This window comes from Megascapheus bottae, chromosome 18 (genome assembly GCF_031878675.1).
Source record: "Megascapheus bottae isolate mThoBot1 chromosome 18, mThoBot2.hap1, whole genome shotgun sequence".
Taxonomy (NCBI): domain Eukaryota; kingdom Metazoa; phylum Chordata; class Mammalia; order Rodentia; family Geomyidae; genus Megascapheus; species Megascapheus bottae.
In genome coordinates this window covers 19,166,295-19,190,007 of record NC_143526.1, presented here as the reverse complement: position 1 = coordinate 19,190,007, position 23,713 = coordinate 19,166,295, and the positions used below count along the sequence as shown (strand labels likewise).

The window sequence follows — 23,713 nt, the reverse complement described above, 5'->3', positions numbered from 1 at the left end:
AAATCCTACCAGAGGAAGTAAGATCTAAAAAAATGAAAGTGAGATCTGGATCACATCCCTTCATTTTTCACTTTTCCCTGTGGGTCTGTGCTGCCACTCCTAAGTTATTCTGATGTAAGAAAGTTATGGTAACTTGTAAAACCGACCTCAGTGTGACTCTGTCTACTGAGAGAAATTGACTTCTTTGTCTCTTCATTCTTCCTCGCCTGTGAAGATTTTTTGGCAAAAAAAAAATGTGACAGAAGTGACTTGGAGTTCTCAGCTGAACCTCAAGAGACTTCTGCTGTTGTGTTGTTAGAACTTTTGATTGCCATGTGTAAAGCTAGGGCTGCTTGGCTGGAGGAAGAGTAAACTCTGAGATGCTCCAGTCATACTACCTGTCAGGGCTCCTGCCATCACAAACCACATTGCTCTGGCAAATGTTCCGTTAACTGCAGATGAAGGAGCAAACCTAGATAAGCCTACATGAGCCTGGACCAAACTCTGTTCAGCAGGGCCTTCCCAAAATGGTTGAACATCCCGAACCATGAATTCAAGTGGCTAGTATTTCAAGTCATCCAAGCTTGGAAGTAGTTAGTTGTGAAGACTAAGTTAATCATAAGCCAATGAGTTCGAGATTTTTTTTTTTGTGGTTGTGGGGCTGGGTGCTGTCCCTGAGCTCTTCTGCTCAAGGCTACTACTCTAACACTTGAGCTTCAGTGCCACTTCCTGTTTTCTGGTGGTTAATTGGAGCTAAGAATCTTTTTTTAAATATTTTTTTATTGTATTTAATAAAAGGGTTACATGATATTTGCCAGATAGAAGGTGCATTAATTCACATACATTGATACCCTTCCACATGTCTTGGTCCCCATTACCCTCTTCCCTGGAGCTAAGAATCTTATGGGCTTTCATACCTAGGCTGGCTTTGAACTATGATCCTCAGATCTCAGCCTCCTACGTAGCTAGGATTATAGGTGTAAGCCACTGGTATCCCACAAGTTTGAGATTTTTGACTGGTGCCGCTGAGAGAAGCATAAAGGACCAGCCTGAGTATGCCTCAAACAGTGCCTGAACCACTAGTATTGTTCCAGAATTAAACTTGCTTACTTGAGATGTCTGAATGAAGGGAGTAAGAGCCCCAACCCACCATCAAAAAGTTATAGAGGAAAGGGACCTGACTGATCATGTTCTTGCTTGTTGGTTTTTACAAACAAGGAGGCAGATCTTAGAGACTGTATGGAAGGCTGGGGCTGAAAAGGAAATATAGTATAATAGGAAGAGCACAAGTTTTGAATGCTGAAGACCTGAATTCAAATTCTCCTTCCTTCCTTCCTCCTTCCTTCCTTCCTTCCTTCCTTCCTTCCTTCCTTCCTTCCTTCCTTCTTTCCTTCCTTCCTTCCTTCCCTCCTTCCTTCCTTCCTTCTCAGTTATAGTTCTTGAAAGAAATTCCCTTACCTCTGCTTCTCATTTTGAAAATACTTAACATAAACCTGTGTGAATGAGCTTCTGGAACCTGACTGGGTACCTGGCAATTCCCATGTGTCTAACTTGCCATTAACAAGCCTGAAGCCCTTCACTGCCACCTTGGTTTGTCTTTTACCCTAGTCCAAGGTACCTATGGCACCCCTGTGGTGTTTATAATGAGTAGGGCTGATTGGAAATCTCAGACTTGGAGGAGGTATCATATTATACCAAGATTCATATGTCATGCATACAGTTCATGTTTGGGTGCCTTGAAACCCAATCAAATGAAGAACACTTAGCAGGCTAATATCTAACATTGAAATAATATGAATTTGGAAGTTCTCATTTTAGAAGCTCATCTCATATGATTAGTTTTTTTATATACCTGACAACCTTCAGTTGAACTGTCTTGGGTTGCATATACTTATTGGAATTGCTACTTATTTCTAATCACAGTTTATTATTAACTTTAGCAGTTATCTGATGTTTACTCTACCTCATATAAAACAGAAAACCTACTGCCAAAGAAATGTTCATAAGATAAAGTCCAACAGAAAATATTAACAGGTCACTTTTTTATATAACAGCATTATAAAGTTTCCATCACTTAGTCACTGGGATTATGTGAAAACAGTTTGTAGTCTTTGAGACAACAAGCTTCTAGAACATGATAAGAACTGCAAAATTGCATTTTAAGAAGAATCTCAGGAGGCCAGGAGTTTGGCCTAGTGGTAGAGTGCTTGCCTAGTATGCATGAAGACCTGGGTTTGATTCCTCAGTACCACATAGATAGGGAAAAAAAAAGCCAGAACACAGGAACAGGCCTGAAGACCAATGGAATAGAACTGAGGACCCAGATATTAAACCACAGACCTATGGCCACCTAATCTTTGACAAGGGAGCCAAAAAAATAGAATGGAAGAAAGACAGCCTCTTCAACAAGTGGTGCTGGCAGAACTGGTTAAGCACCTGCAGAAAACTAAAGCTGGATCCTTCTTTGTCACCTTGCACTAGAATTAACTCCAAATGGATCAAAGACCTGGAGGTAAAAGCTGACACACTGAAAACTCTACAGGAAGGAATAGGAGATACACTAGGCCTCCTTGGCACAGGTCGAAACTTTCTTAATAAGGACCAAGAATCACAACAAATCAGAGAAAGGCTGGATAAGTGGGACTGCATTAAACTGCAGAGCTTTTGTATGGCAAAGGACATAGCTAGTAAACTAATCAGGAAGCCTACAGAGTGGGAGAAGATCTTCACCAACCAAACAACGGACAAAGGCCTCATATCTAAAATATATCAACAACTCAAAAAATTGAATCACTCCAAAACTTACCTCCAAAGTAACAACCATCCCATTAAAAAATGGGCCAAAGACTTAAAGAGAGTCTTCTCTGAAGAAGAAACAAAAATGGCCTATAGACACATGAAAAAATGCTCCACATCTCTGGTCATAAAAGAAATGCAAATCAAAACAACTCTAAGATTCCACCTCACTCCAGCTAGAATGGCCAGGATCAGGAAAACGAATGACAACAGATGCTGGAGGGGATGTGGCCAGGAGGGATCACTACTACACTGTTGGTGGGAGTGCAAACTCGTTCAACCACTATGGAAAGCAGTGTGGCAGTGCCTCAAAAGGCTAAACATAGAACTCCCCTATGACCCAGCAATTCCACTACTTGGCATTTACCCAACCACCCAGAAACAAGGACATACTAAACCCAGTAGCACAACAATGTTCATTGCAGCACTATTCACCATAGCAAAAATATGGAACCAACCTAGATGTCCCTCAGTTGATGAGTGGATCAACAAGTTGTGGTATTTGTACACAATGGAATTCTATGCTGCTGTCAGAAAGAATGACATCGCCCCATTTGTTAGGAAATGGAAAGACTTAGAAAAAATCATATTAAGTGAAGTAAGCCAGACTCAAAGGAACTTAGGCTCAATGGTTTCCCTCATTCATCATAATCAGTAGAAACCTTGGGCTCTACTAGCAGAGATTTGCAATAGAGCAAAATCTTGATACATAAGGACATATAATGTGAAGCTAATTGAAAGGACCTCCAGGATAGTGAAACAAAAGCCATATAATGAATGATTGTTGTCCTTAATGTAGTATGTTGTCTCTCATCTCCTTTGCTGTCCCTTGGTTATCTCATATTGGTATAGTATCTCACTTTGTTATCTGATAAATTGAATTTATTTGTATTTGGATATTTGAAATTTGATAGGGAAGGGGGGAAAACCAAGACGGGTGGGGGGTGTGGGGGGGGAGGGAAACGGGTACCAAGACATGTGAAAGGGTATCAATGTATGTGAATTAATGCACCTTCTATCTGGCAAATATCATGTAACCCTTTTACTAATTACAATTAAAAAAAAGCCAGAAATGGTGCTGTGGCTCAAGTGGTAGAGCTCTAGCCTTGAGAAAATCCAAGGACAGTGCTCAGGCCCTGAGTTCAAGGCCCAGGACTGGCAAAAAAAAAAAAAAAAAAAGAATCTCAGGGAGCCAGACACTGGAGGTTCACACCTATAATCCTAGATATTCAGAAGGCTAAGGATCAGGGTACAAAACCAATCTAGGTAGAAAATCCAAGAGATTCATATTGCCATTTAACCAGCAAAAAACTAGAAGTGGTGTTGTGGCTCAAAGGATAGAGTGACAGCCTTAAGAAAGCTAAGCAAGAGTTTGAAGTCTTGAGTTCAAACTCCTGTTACGCCAGCACAAAAATTAAAAGAATGCCATTGCTATCTGTGGTGAGTAGGTCCTTGGCCTTGAAACCACAATGGAACTCTACACAAGAGTCTATTTTATGACTCTGGTGTTGGTTGAGAGAAGTATCCTATGTAAAGCAAGTTTATTTGGTCTTTTCTCTCTGCTATAAATGTGAATGGTTAATGAATCCTTTAACTGTACCTGGATGCTTTATGGCTAAGAAAAGCAAGGTAATTTTGTAAACATATAAAGGTATTTAATGTGTTTTTAATTGCATTGAAAAGAATATCAAGGGACTAGGCATGTGGTTTTGTGTTAGAATGCTTGCCTAGCATGCATGAAGCCAGCATGCTGGGTTCCATTCCTCAGCATCACATACACAGAAAAAGTTGGAGGTGGTACAGTGGCTCAAGTGGTAGAGTCCTAGCCTTGAACAAAAAAAAGCTCAAGGACAGTGCCCAGGCCCTGAATTCAAGCACCAGGACTGGCAAAACAAAACAAAAAATGTACAATCTCAGATGAGGGAAGGTATAACAGTGTTTTAGTTACTTATGTAACTATTCCCCCAACCCCACCCATTCATCACCTTTACAATAAAGATACATAAAAAAAAGAAGAAAGGAAAGCAGGAAGGAAAAAAGAAAGAAAAAGAAAAAAGAAAAGAACCCTGGCACTGGAGGTGTGGCTCAAGTGATGAGAAAAGAAATCTGTTCCCTGATCTAGCCAAATGGGAATGGGGTTGTTGCCCCCAGGTTGCTTAGCAGAAACTTCCCAGATGGACTTGCATTCAGGTGACCTTAAGGCCTGTGGGTTGCGGGGAGGGGGGGGGAGGTATTCTAATCTAAGCATACAGTGTGTGGGAGTAGCTATGTTCCAGTGTGGGTGCCTCCTGCCCAATGGTTCCTTAGAACTTCCTTGTATTTTGTACTTGAAGGCAGGTAGAAAAGTTCTCCACTTGGTGAACGTCCTTCTTCCTCAGAAGCAAGAAAGCAGGTCTTTTCAGGGAAGCAGCAATGGGCTGTCCTTGGCAACACTTTGACCTATCCCTTGTATTCCTTTGTCACTTCTCCCAGCCTGCCCTCACCATTTTCCTCTCCACCCTAGATGACTATATCTTGAGGTTGACTTACATAGTAATCTTGATCTAGACCTTTCCTCCCAATAAGATGTAATTGTCCAAGAGATACCTATAGGGGAACAGTGATTTAAAATCATTTTAGTACAATATTAATTTAAAGCTAGGTATTTAATTGTTTTGAATTAATTAATTATAGCATATTGATTCAGTTTAATGCAGTTGATGGATTTTTGGAAAAACAAACTGAAAGCTGGGTATGGGTGGTTCACGGCTACTATTCCTAGCTACTCAGGATGCTGAAATTTGGGGATCATGGTTCAAAGCCAGTGTGTGAAGAAAAGTCTAGGAAACTCTTATTTCCTGTTAACTACCAAAAACTGGAAGTAGAGCTGTGGCTTGAGTGGAAGAGCAGTAGCATTAAGCATAAAAGCTCAGGACAGTGTCCAGGTCCAGAGTTCAAGCCCCAGGTCCAGAAAAAAAAAAGGCTGGGGAACATTCCTGACTATCTTTCACTAGAAAATTGGTTACTGTTGGGCATATGGCTTCCTCAGTAGCAGGAGGTTGGCTGATGGGTATACAGCAATTATGGGCATATGAACTTAGGGCTTACTTAGCTCTTGACTTGGCAAAGGTGACACAAATACTGTCCCATTCCCAAAGATAGAATATCTCTAGATCCTTATACCAAAGCAAATATTGTATGGTACTTTTTCCCCCTTCCTTATAATTAAAACCTAGGCTTTTTAAAAATAAATTTTTTAGGAAGAAATGAAAAAAAAACAAAATCTTGTTATGACAACTAATTCTTCAATAGGCAAGTGACAAGGGACAAAACAGAAAAAGGACAAAGAGGAAAAAGTGTCACTTCCCATTCCAATTCAACTTGGGAGCATTGCTAATCTCTCCAGGATTCAGAGAGAACCAAGACCCTTATAATTTGCATGTTCTAAGAATTCAGACTTTTCTGAATACATTACTTGTATCTGAACATCTCCTCTTTCTGCCAAAAATTTATAGTATTGGTATATGTCCCAATCCAAAATCTCACTGTTAGAACTCAAATTTTCAGGCCTCTCAGTGAGTCTCACTTTTTCCACTGGAATACCTTCACTTTTTTCCAATTTGTCAGCAACTATGAATAGAAACAAGCCAGAAAATAGAAAATGTAAGCTCACTAACCTGAAAGAGCTAACAGTCAATATAGAGAAAACAGTTAAACTTATTCTCTGAAAATTGTGGTAAAATGTGGTCAGTTGACAGGGAAAACCCATGGGAAATAGAAATTTGATGATCTTTTTATTCTTTCAAATGTTCAAGAAACTTTTCAATCTATATAAATATTATCAACATATATTGAACGCTTCTGAATGTATTGGTCAAGAAGGCTCAAGAAAAGAGATTTTAGAAACAGACATCTGAGTCCATCTGTGCTATTTCTGGGAGTGACAATATAATATAAGAATAATAACTTCTAGCAGGGCACGCCTATAATCCTAGCTACTCAGGATGCTGAGATTTGAGAATTGCAAGTCAAAGCCAACCCAGAAACTAAAGAACAAAGAACGTGAGACTCTTATCTCCAATCAGTCACTAGAAAACAGGAGGTGGGGCTGTGACTCAAGAGGTAAGGCAGTAGCCTTGAGCTGAAGAGCTCAGGGATAGCACCCAGGCCTAGAGTTCAAGTTTGTACATACACAAAAGAATAATATCTTCTTAGTTATTGCTTACAGATAGTCTGGAAGTAAATATAAACATGCTAGCCTGTAACAAGGTATGTAGTTCAAAATATTATACATAGTAATTCCAGTTTCATTAAGCTTATGAAATGATCTTGTTGTTTATACATAAAACCTTAAATCAAAAGTAGGTTATTTTTTCCCCTTTATTTTCTCAGATTTCAATAGTGACAAAGATATAGATAACATCTAAATCCAGAAATTAACCAAATGGACTTTACATTATTCGCTTCTTGGGAGATTTTTATTTTAAACTCTATTATGGAATCTGCTCAGTGCTGTCACAAGCTGAAATGTTACATACAAGTTTGAAAGTGATTCTAGGCAAGACAGCTCAAGTGATAAAATTCTCTCAGTTTTTAAAAGAAAAGAAAGAGAAAAAGAGAAGGAAAAGAAAGGGAAGAGTTAGAGGGAGAAAGGGAGGAAGAGAGAGAATGAGGAGGATGTGAAGGAAAGAGGGAAAGGATTCCAGGTACATAGAGTAGTCTCATGATGTGTGTTTTGTAGACAAAGGATAAGGTAGTGGACGAGGAATTGCCTGAATTGTACTTGAATGAGATGGTTGATATCTCTAGTGTATATGTCTATGTTCATTTTACTAAGTACTTCTAACAGCCATCTTATATCTTAAATATTAGGTTTGGAGCAAAGGCTTAATATTTATTGGTGCTGCTTTTGAATTTTTTATTTAAACAATGGACTTCACAAGACTATGTAAAACAGAAGTGAGTTTGGAGATAGAGATTAATCAAAATAAAAGATAAGTACAACCATTTTTGAAGTGTCTTAGGAAACTGAAACACTACATTGATTAAAAGAAAGGTATTAGCAAATGCTAAGAGCATAGAAAACCTGAGTATTTTCATAAATTGATATTGATTAGTATTGATTGTTAAGGTTGTTTATCTAGTCTGGGTTTTTTGCAGTGCTAAGGAATTCAACTCAGGTTCTTGTGTTAGATAAGTGTTCTACCATTGTGGTAGCCCCAACCTCATGTCTGTTTCCTTTAAAATAAATTATAAGGATTACTCACTATAATCTGCCACTTTCTTGTAATGATTTAGTGCAACTTCACAATTTTGTAGAACATTGATTCCTGACAAATACCTGTACCCCTAAAACATAAGAAGATATATTCTGAATTTTCAGATATTAGTGTATCATCATATTTCTATTTGACCCAAGAATATTTAATTTACAAACCAGAATCATCTGGGACATCATGCTTCCTCCAGCACTTCCAAAGGTATAATATATCAATGCCTAAAGCAAAAATAAAACAAAATTATACTGTTCTTCAAATTTGGGACTCAAGGCAACTACTAATATTCATTCTACTCTAGCAATGAACTTGAGTTACTTCAAAATTAATTTCAGATTTCTCTTTTAAGATGGTTACTATTTGTCAGGAATGCCATTTATTAAGACTGCAGAATCTTTAAGAAGGCAAGTATGCATGATATTTCTATACATTTTTATTATCATAAAGTCCTTAGAAAGTAGATACTGTCTTCAAATCTGAGTGTAAAATATGAGACTTTAAGAAACTCCAAGCTACTCAGGAGGCTGAGATCTGAGGATCAAGATTCAAAGGGACTGGATGGGGATGGGGGAAACAAGATGAGAGGCGGGGAACAAGATGAGAGGCGGGGGGAACAAGATGAGAGGCGGGGGAAACAAGATGAGAGGTGGGATTGTGGGGAGGGAAATGGGGACCAAAACATGAGAAAGGGTATCGGTGTTTTTGAAGTAATGCATATTCTATCTGGAGAATATAATGTAACCCCCCTATTAATTACAATAAAAACTATATGAAAAAAATGATTCAAAAGCCAGCCCAGGCACAAAAGGACCTGAGACTCTTTATCTCTAATTAACCTCTAGAAAACAGGAAGTGGGGTTTGGCTCAAGGGTAGTGTTTTAACCTTGAGCTGAGGAGCTCAGGGACAGCGCCCAGGCTGAGTTCAAGCCTCATGACCCACAAAAAAAAAAAAAGAAAGGAGAAAAGAAACTCCTAGTAGGAAAATGTTAAATTTTTTTGTTGATTGCATGCTTCTATCACAATAAATTAAGTCTCCTAAACAATAGATTTTGCCTAAGCATGGTGGCATATGCCAGTAATCTTAGCACTTGGGAAGGCTGAGGAAAGAAGATTACAAGTTTGAGGCTAGCTTGTCCTACCTTGTGAAATTTGTCTCAAAACAAAAACAGTAATAACAAAAGGATACATTTGATTCAATGTTGCTATTAAATAAACCAGTTTTCTCCCCCCCCAAAGGATAATAGAATTGTGTTTACCTTGGCTTGATCGTATTCCATTCCTATTCCATAAGAAGACAAAAATCCTAAAGCCTAAAGTACAAAGGAAAACATAAAGCTAGATAAGTCAATTGGCTTCTCAAGTCTTACCTATGATAGGGAATATTTGTTTGAAGTCTGCTCCATGATAATTTGTATTGTTAATTTGTTAAACTGCAACAAAATTCTTTGGTTACAACTGTGAGAATTTGGGAAAGGTCACAATGGTGGAAGTGTTATATAATATGTATAAAGTCAAGCTAATACTGTACTTTAGAATAATATTTTAAACCAGTGGTCATTATGTGTTTTACTTTCTTAGAAATAAGTTTACAAATTACATCTGAGTGTTTGTATTCACTTTTTTATTTAATTTTTATTAAAGAATTTATTAACGTTGATTTTTACATCATATTTTAAATGACAAGTTTAACAAACAAGTGTTCAAGGAGGGAATCTCTATTTACAGTCACTGGGACTTAGTATATAGAACTTAATCAAAATTAGGCTAAGGATTTGTATGTCATAGAAACATATTAATTTATGAAATAAAACATTATGTCTATAGAGTCATAGGTTTTTATATCTATATAGTTATGTTTATATTTCCATTACCATGTCCATAGCTTTGGGTATACAGTTATTGAGTCCTGGCTCTTGTACTCTTTGGATTTAATAGCCACATATTAAGGATACCATGCGCCTTTTGTTCCTTAGGTCTTTGTATTCACTGTTTTAAATGAAATAGGATTGGTGCAAAACATTCAAACAGTAAGAAATATATTAAATAAAATCTTAAAGTTTGATACCTGAGCAAGTTGAAAGAATAGAAAGCCCCATACTTCATCCCCTCCCTTCCATAGACACAATAAATCATCCAGAAAGCTTTCATAAGACCTCCAGAAACAAGTTAAGTTGTAGTACATCAGAGTGAAGCACCAAGCTGAAAATAGAGAAAATGAAGTCTAGGTAGAGGGTTACCAACTTCTGATGGCTTGACCTGTGATTTCTCAGCTTTTATGATGGTGTGAAAGCACCATGAGTTCAGTAGGCGCTGAACTTCAACTCTTAAATTTTCAGCTTTTCGTTGGTTAGTGACATGGGATTCAGCGTGCTTGGATTCAGCATTCTCAGGATGCTGGGCAGTGACAAGTTGCAGGTTCCCAGATAGCCAATGAGATCACAAGGCAAACAACCAGTGTTCTACATGTCCTGTGTTGCAAATTTACAGCATTTGGTAAGCCTATTAAATGGAATTTTTTGTCATTTGCTGAGTTTATTGGGACCTAATATCTCACATTTATTTCTTCCAGCACATTTTTGTTTTAACTGTGAGCTAGTCTCAATTCTAGAGACTACTGAAAGTCTCCAGGCTTATGTCCCACCTGGGCATTCTACAACTGTCCATTATTATTATCACTCTCTAGAGGAGTCATTGTCAACTGTCTAAAATCAATAGGCGTCAAGGTTTGATCATTCATTCATTCCCAAAATGGGTAATTATTTTAAAAGTTTTAGTTATAATTTTGAAAGGCAAAAAAACCCAACACAACTCTTGGTTTGTGTCTTTGTGTCTCTTTCTGAATCTCTGTCTCAATCTCTCTTTATGATACTGATGATTAACCTCAGGGCTTTGAGCTTACCCAAATGAGCTGTCATCTGAGCAATGTCCTTTCCATTTGTTGTACAGTTTTTGGTTTTTGCATAGGGTCTCTTGCTGCCTACACTGGCCTCACTGGGCAGTCTTCTCACCTCTACTTCTCAAATAGCTGTGATTACAGATGTTCACTACTATGCTGAGCCTGTGTTACTTTCTAAACTAGGAAACTTGAGAGTTCTATTTCAAAAATCATAATATTCTAACATGTTTGTAAGTGCAGTTCATATACCAAAAATTAAAAACACAAAAAAACTCCTTGCCATTCTGAAAAGTCCTTTTCAGTGTCAATGTTCCCTCTTTGGGGAACTTACCATAAAGATTGTTTTGTAAATGGTAGACATCTGAGTTCTGGTACTCCTCTAGTCCTTGTAATGTATATTTAAACTGATTCAATTGGCTCCTTCTAGGGACATCTCTAGCCAATTTTAAATTTTTAAAAATTTTTCTTGTAACTTCTGGTAGTGTTTCCCCCCTCCCCCTCATCTGCTCAATTTAGAATCTAGTTCATTGGTGCAGAAGTTTTGACAGTAAATAAATACATTGACCTTCATGTAAGAAAATGAAGGTGCAATTGTAGTCAGTTTAGGTCTGTATTTTAGGGCAAATTACAGCCAACAGTATCACTGTGCACAACTTAGCATACTCTTTGGTCTGTTCCTCCTGGAAAAATACATGAGCTCATAAAGTTATGAAGAGACTTGTGTGGGAATTAAATTAACATTCTGTGACAGTGAAGGGGAGTGTTTCTGTATAAAGCTCACTCCAAAGAGTAAGGACTAAAATAATGATTTTTATCAGCCTTGAATAATCAAAAAAGTCTCTTTGGCATAAAAATATCATGAAGTGACTTTGAGTTAATTCTCAAAGAGAACTCAAAGGAGGAGAGGGAGTTGGGCTTTCTTTTATTATTATTATTATTTCTTTTAATTCTACTTAAAGCATGCCTGGGCATGCCAGAAAGTCAAAAGATGGCCATGGGCTGTCATGTGGTAAAATGACGCATTGCTACCACCTAACAACTCCACATTTAAAAAAAAATTTTAGATAAAACAAAAATGGATTATAGAATGATTAAATTTTAATCCAGTAAAGAGAAACAAGGTGAGTTGAAAGAGAAGCTACACAATAGTGATCAATGACATCAATGACACTTTTGATGATTTGTAAAGGTCAAACTCTGCAAACTGGATTGTTTAAAAGACACTGGTACTGAACTCAACCCTTTTGGCAAGGCTTTTAAGGAAGTGATACAGTGGCTGGGAGCTGCATGGGAAGAATTAAGTGTAAAGAATGTTTTATTGTACTTGAAGGTAAATTATTCAAGTTCTACAATAATAATTAAAAAATTAAATATTCCTTTTGCTTTTTGTGTAAAGGATTATTAAGAGAGAAAAAAGATAAAGCAATTTTCTCTTAATTATTGTATGAGGCTTGAAAGCTCCTGGGATCATTACTTCTAGTTCAAATTGCATTCCAAAGAAAAGCGTGAAACAACTCTAATGAGCAACTTAGACACTGTCTGTATTCTGAATACAGAAAAACATCAGCTTCAAGCAGAAGTGCTTTACACAGGTAACTCTAGACTGATCAAAGTGATTATTAAGTTGATATTAAAAATATTTTTTTCACTAATAGCATAAAGCTAAGATAGTCCTTCTATAATTCATACCTCTGTAATTTGATTTTGGATATAAAAGAATATGTAAAATCTTTGTCATCAAGACAGAATTATTCTATCTCAAAACAAAATAAAATATGGAGTTAAGAGATTCCAGTAGAAGGATTCAAATAGGGAAGGAAGAAGTTAACTTATTGCTATTTGCAGATGACATGATTAAAAAGTCCTAAATATTCTACCAAAAACCCTTCCTAGATCAACCAGTTATCAATGGCTCACACCTGTCATCCTAGCTACTCAGTAGACTGAGATTTGAGGAGTGTACTTTGAAGCCAACCTTACAAGAAATCTCAAGAGAGATTTCTCTGAAATTAAACACCAAAGCTGGAAGTAAACCTGTGGCTCAAAAAGTAGAATGTTGGCCTTCAGCAATAAAATTTAGGAACAGCACCCAGGCCATACTTTCAAGCCCCTGAGAGAGAGAGGAGAGAGAGAGAGAGAGTGAGATGAGAGAGAGAGAGAGAGAGAGAGAGAGAGAGAGAGAGAGAGAGAGAGAGAGAGAGAGAGAATGAGAGAGAGAGAGAGAGAGAGAGAGAGAGAGAGAGAGAGGAGAGAGAGAGAGAGAGAGAGAGAGAGAGAGAGAGGGAGAGAGAGAGAGGAGAGAGAGGAGAGAGCAGGGAGAGGAGAGAGTGAGGGGGGAAGGAGAGCGAGCAAGAGAGTGTAATAAATCTCTAGATTTGATACACACTTTTGATAGCAGAATGAAATATCAATAGAAAAAGCAGTAGCTTTTCTACACACCAACAATGAGCAAGCTGAGAGAGAAAACAAGAAAATTCCAGGGAATCCTAGTGTTGGACCAAAAAGAAAAAAGAAAAGAATTCCATTCACAATAGCCTTAAAACAAAACAAAACAAAACAAACAAACCTAAGTTCAATAATGCTTGTATAGTAAAGTAATATACATCCATGGATAGGAAAAACATTTAGAGAGAAAAAAGAAAACAAAAAACAGTACTTTTAAAAAAGAAAATAATAGGTGACTAATGCCTGTAAGGAAATTAGTTTGAATTTTCTTAAGGGTAGTAAAATATAAATGATCCATTCCTGGCTTCTTTTTGCAGTACTTTACCTTGAACCATACACCAAGTCCATTTCTTGAGTTTTAAAGCAAATGAAATCTAATCCTACTTTCCTGTTTGGCAAATTTATGGACAAATTTCTTATTAAGAACAGTTTATCTATATGAAGAAAAGAGTGAGTTTCTTCTCAATTTTTGCCTCCTAAATAAGAACTAAAAAAAGTAGAAAAGTTACAACTGAACTATCTACATCCAACCTGGTAAATGCAGTATCTTATAAGACATCTTCCTGTATATTTCTTATAGAAAATCTTCCATATTACAACAGTTTGAAGTGTCCTCAATTCCCACCATTTCATTGAAGACTACTTTACTAATTGTTATTGTTACAGATGTTTTTAAAATCATCTTACTGGGCTATTTTCATAATGCTAATTGCTTTTATTTCCCTTAACTATATGAATTGCTACATGAATCATTCAAGGTACATGAAATAATTAGGCCTCTTTTCTTCCTCCAGCTTCTCTTTGAGTAGTAGACTAAAATTACATTCCCACCCTCATACTCTCAAGGACACTTTATAAAATGAATTGTGGCACTGGTTTTGTTGTTGTTTTTGTTGTTGTTGTTCATTTGTGTTCTTTTTAGATCTCCAACATCCCAGGATCTTCTGTAATACATCAGCACTCTGTGTGTGTGTGTGTGTGTGTGTGTGTGTGTGTGTGTGTGTGTGTGTGTGTGTGTGCGCGCGCGCGCGCGCGCGTGCACGTGCATGCACCTGTCCTAGGCCCTGAACTCAGAGACTGGTTACTGTCTCTGAGCTTATTTGCTCAAGGTTATTGCTCTACCATTTGAGCCAAAGCTCTACTTCTGGCTTTTTGGTGGTTAATTGGAGATAAGAATCTCGTGGACTTTCCTGCCTGGCCTGGCTGTCAACTGTAATCCCCAGATATCATCTTGCAGAGTAGCTAGGATTACAGGCATGAACTACTCTCTGATTATCAGTACTTCTGATTTGTTTTTCCCTCCATGCCCTTCAAAGACAGTCAGTATCCTCAATATCTCCCAGGCCCTGTGACCTTCCCTTATTCTATCTCATTTCCTCTAGCTTCTTTAGTTGTAGTTCTATTGTAATATTATCCTTACATTTTCCCACAAAGCCAGCAGGATCCCTGTATTAGGCCAGCACAAATATCTGGAGAAGAAAAGTCGTCACCTAGCCAGTACTATTAAGCTTGAATCAATGTGGCCTGTGGCCAGCTTGGTCTCAGAAATCAGCCATTGAACTAAGTGCTGTTTGGGGCCTTAATTTTTTTTTTAATACAAAGAGCTCAATTAACTATAGGAGGATTTGCTATCGGAAACATATTTTTCTGTAGTGATCACAGCAATAACAGAAATGAAGACTTGAATTCAGCTGTAGATCTTGAACAGGAGAGTAGAGGCTCCCAGATGTTAACCTTATGTTTGCTGCATCATGGAGAGTTTGAGAAGAGTCTCGAATGAGGAATGAGGACATCTATGATGGACAAGGAAGGCAGAGGATGGCTTAGGCAGAGAACTGTTTTTAAACCATCAAATACAATGTGGCAGTGTTTCAATAAATAGTATGGCTGAATTTTGCATAGTAGATCAATGTTAGTCATTTGGATTATAAATTTGCTCTTACCTACATTCTTTCTTCTTGTCTCCCACAAACTAGACACATGCATATGACACAGATAACTTCAGTTTTTATAGACAAAAGAAAATGACATGCAGAAAGGACAAGTTAATCCAGATAAGGTGACATAAGCCTGAAATCCTAGCTATGCACATGGCATATGTGGAAAGAGCAAAGTCTGTACCAGGCATTAACCTTGCATTCTATATAAAATATAGCTATGTCAAGGATTCAGAGGATTGGAGAACAGTTCTGTTTCTAAAAGTCACCCATCAGTTTGGAGCATGGTACGAGGGTTTCTGCTGCATTACTGACCCAAAGCTACCATGTCTGCATACATATGGCCACATTGCCACAGCCTATCTTGATCTGGGGTCTATAGTAGTGTGGGAACTATATGCTATTATTCGTTTGTTATTTCAGGATGGATCTATTGAAGGTTTTGTTTTCTTTCAAAACTCACGTTTTGGGCTTTGTATGATCCTTCTTTAGCCAGGGACTCATATAATTGGATAGCTGCTGTTATGTTTTGCATGCCAAAATTTCCAAATAGCAAAGCTTCAGCCATTTTCTCCATAGCTTTCAAATTTCCCATGTCAGCTGCTTTGGCAAAAAGCATGTAGGCTCTGTTTCAAGAATATAATGTCAGAAGGGTGATTTACAAAAAATGAAATTTTCTGCTCCTTCCTTTATGTGATTTCTTTCTTATAAGGAATATTCTGTTGTTGCAATGCAGTTTAGCTGAAGTCTATTACACTACTAGATTAGTTGATTTATTTTTCCTCTAGATCAACCTAAGATATAATTTCAAATATATCCAACAAATAATGAAACTATGAATAAGGAGAAATGCATAAGATATACCATCCTTAAGCTTATATGGTAAATACAGTTAACACTTAAAGCACTACTCCTAAAATAGCAAATTCTTCCACGGTCATGTCTATTACTTACAGATATTTGTTTTGTAAAATTATTTCTGAAAATATGAGAATACTAAAATTTTAAATGATGCATATGGAAGTTTTTCATACAAATAATGACATACTTGAATCCCAAAATAATTTCATAAAGGGACTAGGAATATGGCTTAATGGTAGAGTGCTTGCCCTGCATGCATGAAGTCTTGGGTTCGATTCCTTAGCGCTAAATAAATAGAAAATACCAGAAGTGATACTGTGGCTCAAAAGTGGTAGAGTGTTAGCCTTGAGTAAAAGAAGCTCAGGGATAGCACCCAGGCCCTGCATTCAAGCCCCAGGATTGGCAAAAATATTTTTTTTCTTAAAGCAAAACTTGTTTTTCAGTATAGCAAAATCAGATTTCTTGGAAAATCATCACCCAAAGAAAAATTTAATGGATAAGACTCTACAGTTTCATTGTTTGGGGTCATATTCTGGTTCTACCACTTAATAGTTGGAAAATTTTACCCAAGTTACTTAATCTCTTTGTGCCTCCTTCAGCTATGACATAGGTATAACAGGACACTTACTCTGTAGGATTGCTGTAAAGATTAAATGAGATAGCTTTGGCATAATGCCTGGTAAGAGTAAATCCTCAATAAATTTAGCTATTACTATTAGAACTATTACATTGATCCTACAGTTTTATAACATAATAATCCCTTCTTAATTAGGTGGTAAATGGTGTGAAATTTTAGTGGTTGAAAATATAGTAACGATGAAGAATCTCACAAGGTCAAAATGTGTTAGAGACAGAGAGTACTTCGGGGATGTACTTTTATAACTTCCTTTTCTGTCAGCACCAAGTCTAGAAAGCATTAACTTCTATTCATGCCTTTGACTCAAATATAAAAAAAATTGTATTTGCACCCCCCCTCCCCACACATCATTGCTTCCAATTTAAAATGATCGGGCAACTTAATTTTATGGACAGAGTGTCTGTAATGGTGCTAAAAGAAGCTCCTCTTGGACAAAGTGTAGAACAAGTTGGGCCCTCAAAGATCCACTCAGATACCGAGGCAGTAGAGGTCACATGTCAAACTAGAGGATGGGTAGTCTAGTGGAGCAGAAAAAGTTAGAAAACTAGAGCCAGGAGGGCAAAAAAGAAATTATCCATGGACAAAGCAAGATTAGTGTCTGGAGGATAAGAGCAAACAAGAAAGAAGGTCTTAAAAAAAAACAAAACAAAACCCTGACACCTAGGATAGGTAGCAGAAGGTTAGCTGGGCATTGGGATACAAATCCACGATAATGGCTTTTATCACAAGGCTTGCTGTTGCAACTATCTGGCCTGCAGAGATGAGAAGGCTCCAGCATGGACCAGGATGCAGAAACCTGATATGGATGATAGCGGCATCCCATAGTATATCCCACCTGGCCAAAGAACAGCACAGGCCACAAAGCCAACCTCTCTAGGTGTGCTGATTCTGTGGACTCAGTTAGGTACCTGGTGTCCCAGTGCAGGAAGTCCAAAGTGATACAACAGATACTATCAATAGGACAAGTTGCCTCTGCTTAGGCAAGATTAAGATCTAGATGTAATCCCCAAGAGGGAATAAGTGGAAGGAGCTAGACAGCAGGAATAGATTTGGACAATGGACAATAACATTGTTAGCTATCTGTATCATCGCCAAAGGAACTGGCTGTTAAGTGGGTACTGGAGGGAGAAGGTTGAAGCATTCCTCCAGCCCATGTCTTAAAACCTTCTTTGCTGATAGGGAATAATTCTAAAGGAAGGACCAACTCTGGCTGTCACTGAGGTTTCCTGTCTCCCTTGATAAATGCTTGCCTGACAGGTGTATGTTTGCTTTTTTGTTCTAAGAATTGAACTCAGGCCTAGAGCTTGCCAGGAAAGCACTTGCTATTTCACTGACACTTGTAGATAAGATGTATATATATATATATATATATTTAATAAAACTGACTTTTCCAACAGTGCTACCCATTCATACATAAATATATGAATGAATCGTTGAACACATGATTGAGTCCAGAATGTGGATAATCTAAAGGGACTAGTGCCCTTTCCATGGGAAGGTGCAGAGCATGGAGAAGGACAGAGGAATCAAGAGGAAAGAAATGATTCCCTGCTAGTCAGCAAGGTATGTATATATTAATTTTCTCTTCACTTTCCTGACTTTTGAACAAGACTCTTAGAGGTGAGTGGCTTAAGAACATGGGATATTCTGACAACATGATTGCTTTGCCCAGCTTCCTCACAAACTCCCAGAATGTCTTGTGATCAGCAAATTTGGTTTTAATTCTCCACTGCTATTAACTCAAAAAGATCAGGGTGGGGTCAGGAGTGTAGCCTAGTGGTGGAGTGCTCGTCTAGCATACACAAAGCCCTGGGTTTGAATCCTCAGTAACACGTACACAGAGAAAGCCTGAAGTGGTGCTGTGGCTTAAAGGGTAGAGCTCTAGTCCTGAGAAACAAGGACAGTGCCCAGGCTCTTAGTTCAAGCTCCAGGGTCAGGTGACTCAGGTGTTAGGTATCCTCTTCCATGAATGTATCCCTACTGCTGTGTAGACTAGCTACTCACTCTTCTGTCACTCTTGAGGAAGGAGTGGATTAGGACAATCTGGGCTAGAAAAATAGGCTGGAATAGAGTTCTTAAAATTGATGGTTAGTTTGCTGTTAGGGCTGGGTTTTATTCAGCCTAGCCTGTAATCAAAGAAGAAGGGATCCTTTCAAGAATAAGTGGATTGCTAAACTAGATTAATAGTTCCCTGTTTTCACTTATTTGCTAAATGAGTTCCTTAGTAAGAGAAATTCTGTATTAGGATGGGGGGGGGTCTAATTTTTTACCCTGTCCTTATCATGGCAGCCATCAGGGATGTTCAGCAGGAGACACAGATTGTGCTGGGAGTGTTTTCTTTGTTCTTGCAAAGAGTGTATGATTCACCTTCTCCAGAGAGAGGAATAACTTTCGAATCTCCCTCTTCTTGTCACTTTGGAAGAATTACAGAATCTACCTACCTCTCCCTTTCCTCATTTGTTTGGGGGATAATGATCTTCCTGTGTTTCATAAGAGCATGGTAAACACTGAGTAATATGGAACATGTAAAAATACTTAGGAAAATATCTGGCACAAAGCAGGTGTCTGATAAGTAGAACTTGATCACAGCCTGTAGAAAGTGGTCATGAGCAACCCTCATCTTCTGTACTCCTGTACTTTGCTCAAAGGCTTTAGGTTTTGAGATCTTTCTAAAGACGCGGGCAACGAAGAGAAAGAATGGGTGTAGAATATTACAGCTTGTTCACATTTCAGCTGTGTATTTGTGTCCATTTCATTTTAAAAACATTAGCTTTCTGTTCCCCATTTTTAAAGTAGGATAGGGGAAGTACTTTTTGCCTTAAAAGATTCATCTGGAGAGAAAACAGAATTGCATAAATGAAAGAGCTGTACAAATTGAAAGGTGCTATACAAATATTCAGGAAGATTAAAACATGCTAAAACAGCAAGTGCTCTAATTCAAACAGCACATTTTATTTCATTTGAAGTATCTAATTAATTAAAGCAAAAATAGCATTTTGGCTTAAATGCTCAGATCAGTACCTTAATTCTCTATTTCACTTAAAGGGACCCCAGACAAATAGTTTTCCTGTTTAGGGCAATAACTTATGAGCTTCTTGAAACACCATTCATTGCCTTCTAAAAGCAAAACTTATGACAAATAAGCTTATTTGTTATTTAATGAGTTTAATGATAAACTACATTTTAGGATGTCCTTTTCTTTATAATATGGATTATTAGCTTGGCTACTCACTCTGCTTTATGCTTCTGGCTTTTAGATTCCTGGAGAATCTTGACACCCATATTAAATAGATCATCTCCTTGATCTGTGAAATTTTTCTCTGCTTGCTTTTTTACTATATGTGGACAAACAAGGAAAACAAAAACAATATTACTTCTTTGTCTTATATTTTTAAAATAACGGCTTGGCATTCTTTTTTTGAGTTTTGTTTACATGCTGATAACTGAGTTTTGAATTCAAGGCCTGGGCACTGTCCTTTAATTTTCTGTTGTTGTTGTTGGTGGTGGTTGTGGGACTTGGACTCTGTGCCTGAGCACTGTCCCTGAGTTCTTCAGCTCAAGGCTACCCCCCTACTCCTAGAGCAATAGTGCCATTTCTGGTTTTCTGGTGGTTAAATGGAAATAGAATCTCATGGATTTTTAGTGCTTGGGCTGGCTTTGAACCACAATCCTCAGATCTCAGCCTCCTGAATAGTTTGTATTATAGGCGTGAGCCATTGCTCCCAACCTGTCCCATGGCACCCAGCCTGTCCTTTAATTTTTTCATTCAAGGTTGGTAGCATACCATCTGAGCCACACCTCTACTTATGATATTTTGCTAATAAAATTAGAGATAAGAGTCAGACTTTCGTATCCAGATGTTTGAACTTGATCCTCAGATCTCAGCTTCTTGAGTAGCTAAGAATACTGGCATGATCCACCAATGCATGACAAGTTTTCTTTATTTTTAGAACGTTTTACATACCAAAAAGTTCACTTACTATTATTTCCTAACTCAAGGGCATTGGGAGAACAAAAAGGAGAATCTGCCTAAAAATGTAACTTTTTATTTTGTGAAAGGATCTAGACAGTGGGAAAAAGATATTTCTGATGGTGGGGGAGAGAGGGAGATGTTCACTGGATATGTAAGGTTCTATAAGCAGGAAGGTAGAGATGTCTGGATCCTGTCTATTTGAGGCAGAATCTTATGTTCTCAGCTCTTTGTTGTCAATGCTATCCTTGGCTAAGGATGACCTATAAAGAAACCTCAGAGCACTTAGGCTCAGTGGTTTCCCTCATTCGTCATAATCAGTAGAAACCTTGGGCTCTACTAGCAGAGATCTGCAATAGAGCAAAATCTTGATACATAAGGACATATAATGTGAAGCTAATTGAAAGGACCTCCAGGATATTGAAACAAAAGCCATATAACAAATGATTGTTGTCCTTAATATACTATGTTGTCTCTCATCTCCTTTGCTGTCCCTTGGTTATCTCATATTGTTATAGTATCTTACTTTGTTATCTGATATATTGAATTTATTTGTATTTGGTTATTTGAAATTTGATAGGGAAGGGGGGAAAACCAAGACAGGTGGGGGGTGTGTGTGGGGGGAGGGAAATGGGTACCAAGACATGTGAAAGGGTATCAATGTATGTGAATTAATGCACCTTCTATCTGGCAAATATCATGTAACCCTTTTACTAATTACAATAAAAAAAAAGAAAAAAAAAAGAACAGCTTTTCAGTAGCAGCAGCAGTGCCCCTGCAAACTCCCTTCATTTATCGGAAAACTCACAGTCCCAAGTCAATGAGAGCAGAGAATACTGAAAGTCAATGAACTAAGTTGTTAAATAAACCAGCCCTTTTCTTAAAAAAAAAAAAAAGAAACCTCAGAGCCATGATATATAGTAGAAGAGAACACAAGGACACAAGCATTTCTAAGAAGTCCTAGAGTTATGCACCTGGAAGAAGAGGCAAAAATCTCCTTGAAATTTTGTTTTCCCTGAGGCTTCTTCCCATCCTTTCTAAGACCTTGGGGGAATGTAGAATAGACTACTAATTATAACAACGTGTAGAGTGAGAGCTAGGGAGTCGGTTTTATGGGACTTAAGGAAAATAAAATGGAATCTTACCGGCTACGATAGTATTTCTGAAACATTTTTTTTAGCACTTCACAATTTTTAGATCAGTTTATTGAACAGAAAATAAGTGGAGGAGGAGTGAAAATTGCTGCTCTTCCTCACACGCCAACAAATACACGCAGAGCCTTTCACAATATCCCTGTGCCTTCTCAAGACTATTTAAACAGCAGTGAAAACTCTGATTAGCAAGATAGTACCAGAAACCATTTCAAAAGAAGGGCATTTGAGATTTGATGCCTCATTAACAAGACCACAAAGAACTTTCAAGTGGCTCTTATTTTTCTTCTTCCTGACAAGCTATCAGAATTGTCTCATTCCATTTTTTAAAAATATAATTGTATTGTTATTATTAAGGTGCTGTACAGAGAGGTTACCATTTCATAAGTGAAGTAATGAGGATATTTCTTTCTTTTTGACAATGATGTCCTTTTCTTCATTTCCCTAATTTTTCCCCTGCTGTCTCTGTCCACAAGTTATGTAATTCATTTTCTACAGCGCATATTTAATAGCATAATTGCGTTTATTCAGCCTTCTTCCCTCCCTTTCTGCACCTTACTCTTTCCTCTACCAAAAAAAACCCCAACAATAAAGCAAAAACAAACACTACCCCTACTTCATTTTTAATTAAAAAATTAACTTAAAAGCCAATTTAAATGTATTTTAAATGTTTCACATTATTTAATCAATTTAGATATTCCTGACATTTTAGCATATAATTTGTGCTCTGAATTATATATCACTATACTCATGATTAAAACATAAGAAATAAAGGGAAAAACCCACTAATTTGTATATGGATAGCAATTGCTATCATTAACATGCTTTCGAAGCATAAGAATAAATTCTGAAAGCTTGACTCTGCAGGCACATAAATATAAAATGGTTTACCATTGCAAATTTTTACCCACGGCTTTTGATTTTATTTGTAACTCTTTTTTTGGCTCCTCTTCTTCTTAGAAGAGGGTTCACTTATGAGATAAATTTATCTTGATGATGCTTTCGCTTTCATGTTTTAAGGAGACCATTCCATACTTGATGTGAGGTACTGATGATGGCTGGAGAGACTGATCTATCCAGCCTCAAAGCTGGATTACAGCAGGACATCCTGTGACTATTCAAATAGACTAGACACCAAAAGAATAGGTTTTGACCCCATATCCCAAAATGATGAGTTAAGTCTGACCACTTACCCCTAAGGTGCCAAATAAAGAGAAATGATGGAAGGAGCATGAAGACACATTACATGGCACCCATAGAAAGATAGTTCTTCTATACAACTTTGGCAATCTTCAGATGTCTTGAAGAGAATAAGAGACCCAGATCTAAGTGACTGAGGCATGGAGAGGGAGTAGGAAGGAAGACCAAATGTCATTTGTTAGGAGGAAGAGAATGAATGGAGTGGTAGGAAGTTGGCTTTCATTGTAGACAGATATTTCACAGTTCAGTTGGTGAGAAAGCTCTGCCCTCTGGCTGGTGAGTGGCAGATGAGACATGGAGACAAAAAGGATTGTCAAGGTCTAGGCTAGAAGGCAAAATGTTCAATAGGTTATATCGTATCCAGGGTAGCTGGTGGAGGGCACCTTGGTAACCAGTCACTAACTGATGTAGGAGACATAGCAGCCCAGACCTTGTGATTACAGGAAAAGGCATTTTTCTATTGCAATCTACTCTTCAAAGGTTTAACTACCAAACCTCTAGCTTTCTTCTTTTTTTGTTGTTGTTGTTATAACATTTATTTCTTAACCCTTTTAAAGCTTAACCACAAAATCTAAAAATTTAACAC

The 23,713-nt window shown here is 37.6% G+C and overlaps 1 protein-coding gene across 3 annotated transcripts in view; it reads right to left on the bottom strand.

Annotated features, from left to right (window-relative positions):
* Positions 1-23,713, bottom strand: part of Sel1l2 (SEL1L2 adaptor subunit of SYVN1 ubiquitin ligase) — an 83,968-nt gene that overhangs the window by 31,756 nt on the left and 28,499 nt on the right. For 2 of the 3 annotated variants that reach the window (XM_090351975.1, XM_090351977.1), the window contains exons 4-10: positions 20,039-20,141; positions 15,772-15,934; positions 9,287-9,340; positions 8,192-8,251; positions 8,022-8,103; positions 6,230-6,384; positions 5,305-5,361 (exon numbers count right to left, since the gene is read on the bottom strand). In XM_090351975.1, the coding sequence (XP_090208101.1) occupies positions 5,305-5,361; positions 6,230-6,384; positions 8,022-8,103; positions 8,192-8,251; positions 9,287-9,340; positions 15,772-15,934; positions 20,039-20,141 (674 nt within the window). The remainder of the gene's footprint in view (positions 1-5,304; positions 5,362-6,229; positions 6,385-8,021; positions 8,104-8,191; positions 8,252-9,286; positions 9,341-15,771; positions 15,935-20,038; positions 20,142-23,713) is intronic. The other variant, XM_090351976.1, reaches the window with a different exon arrangement.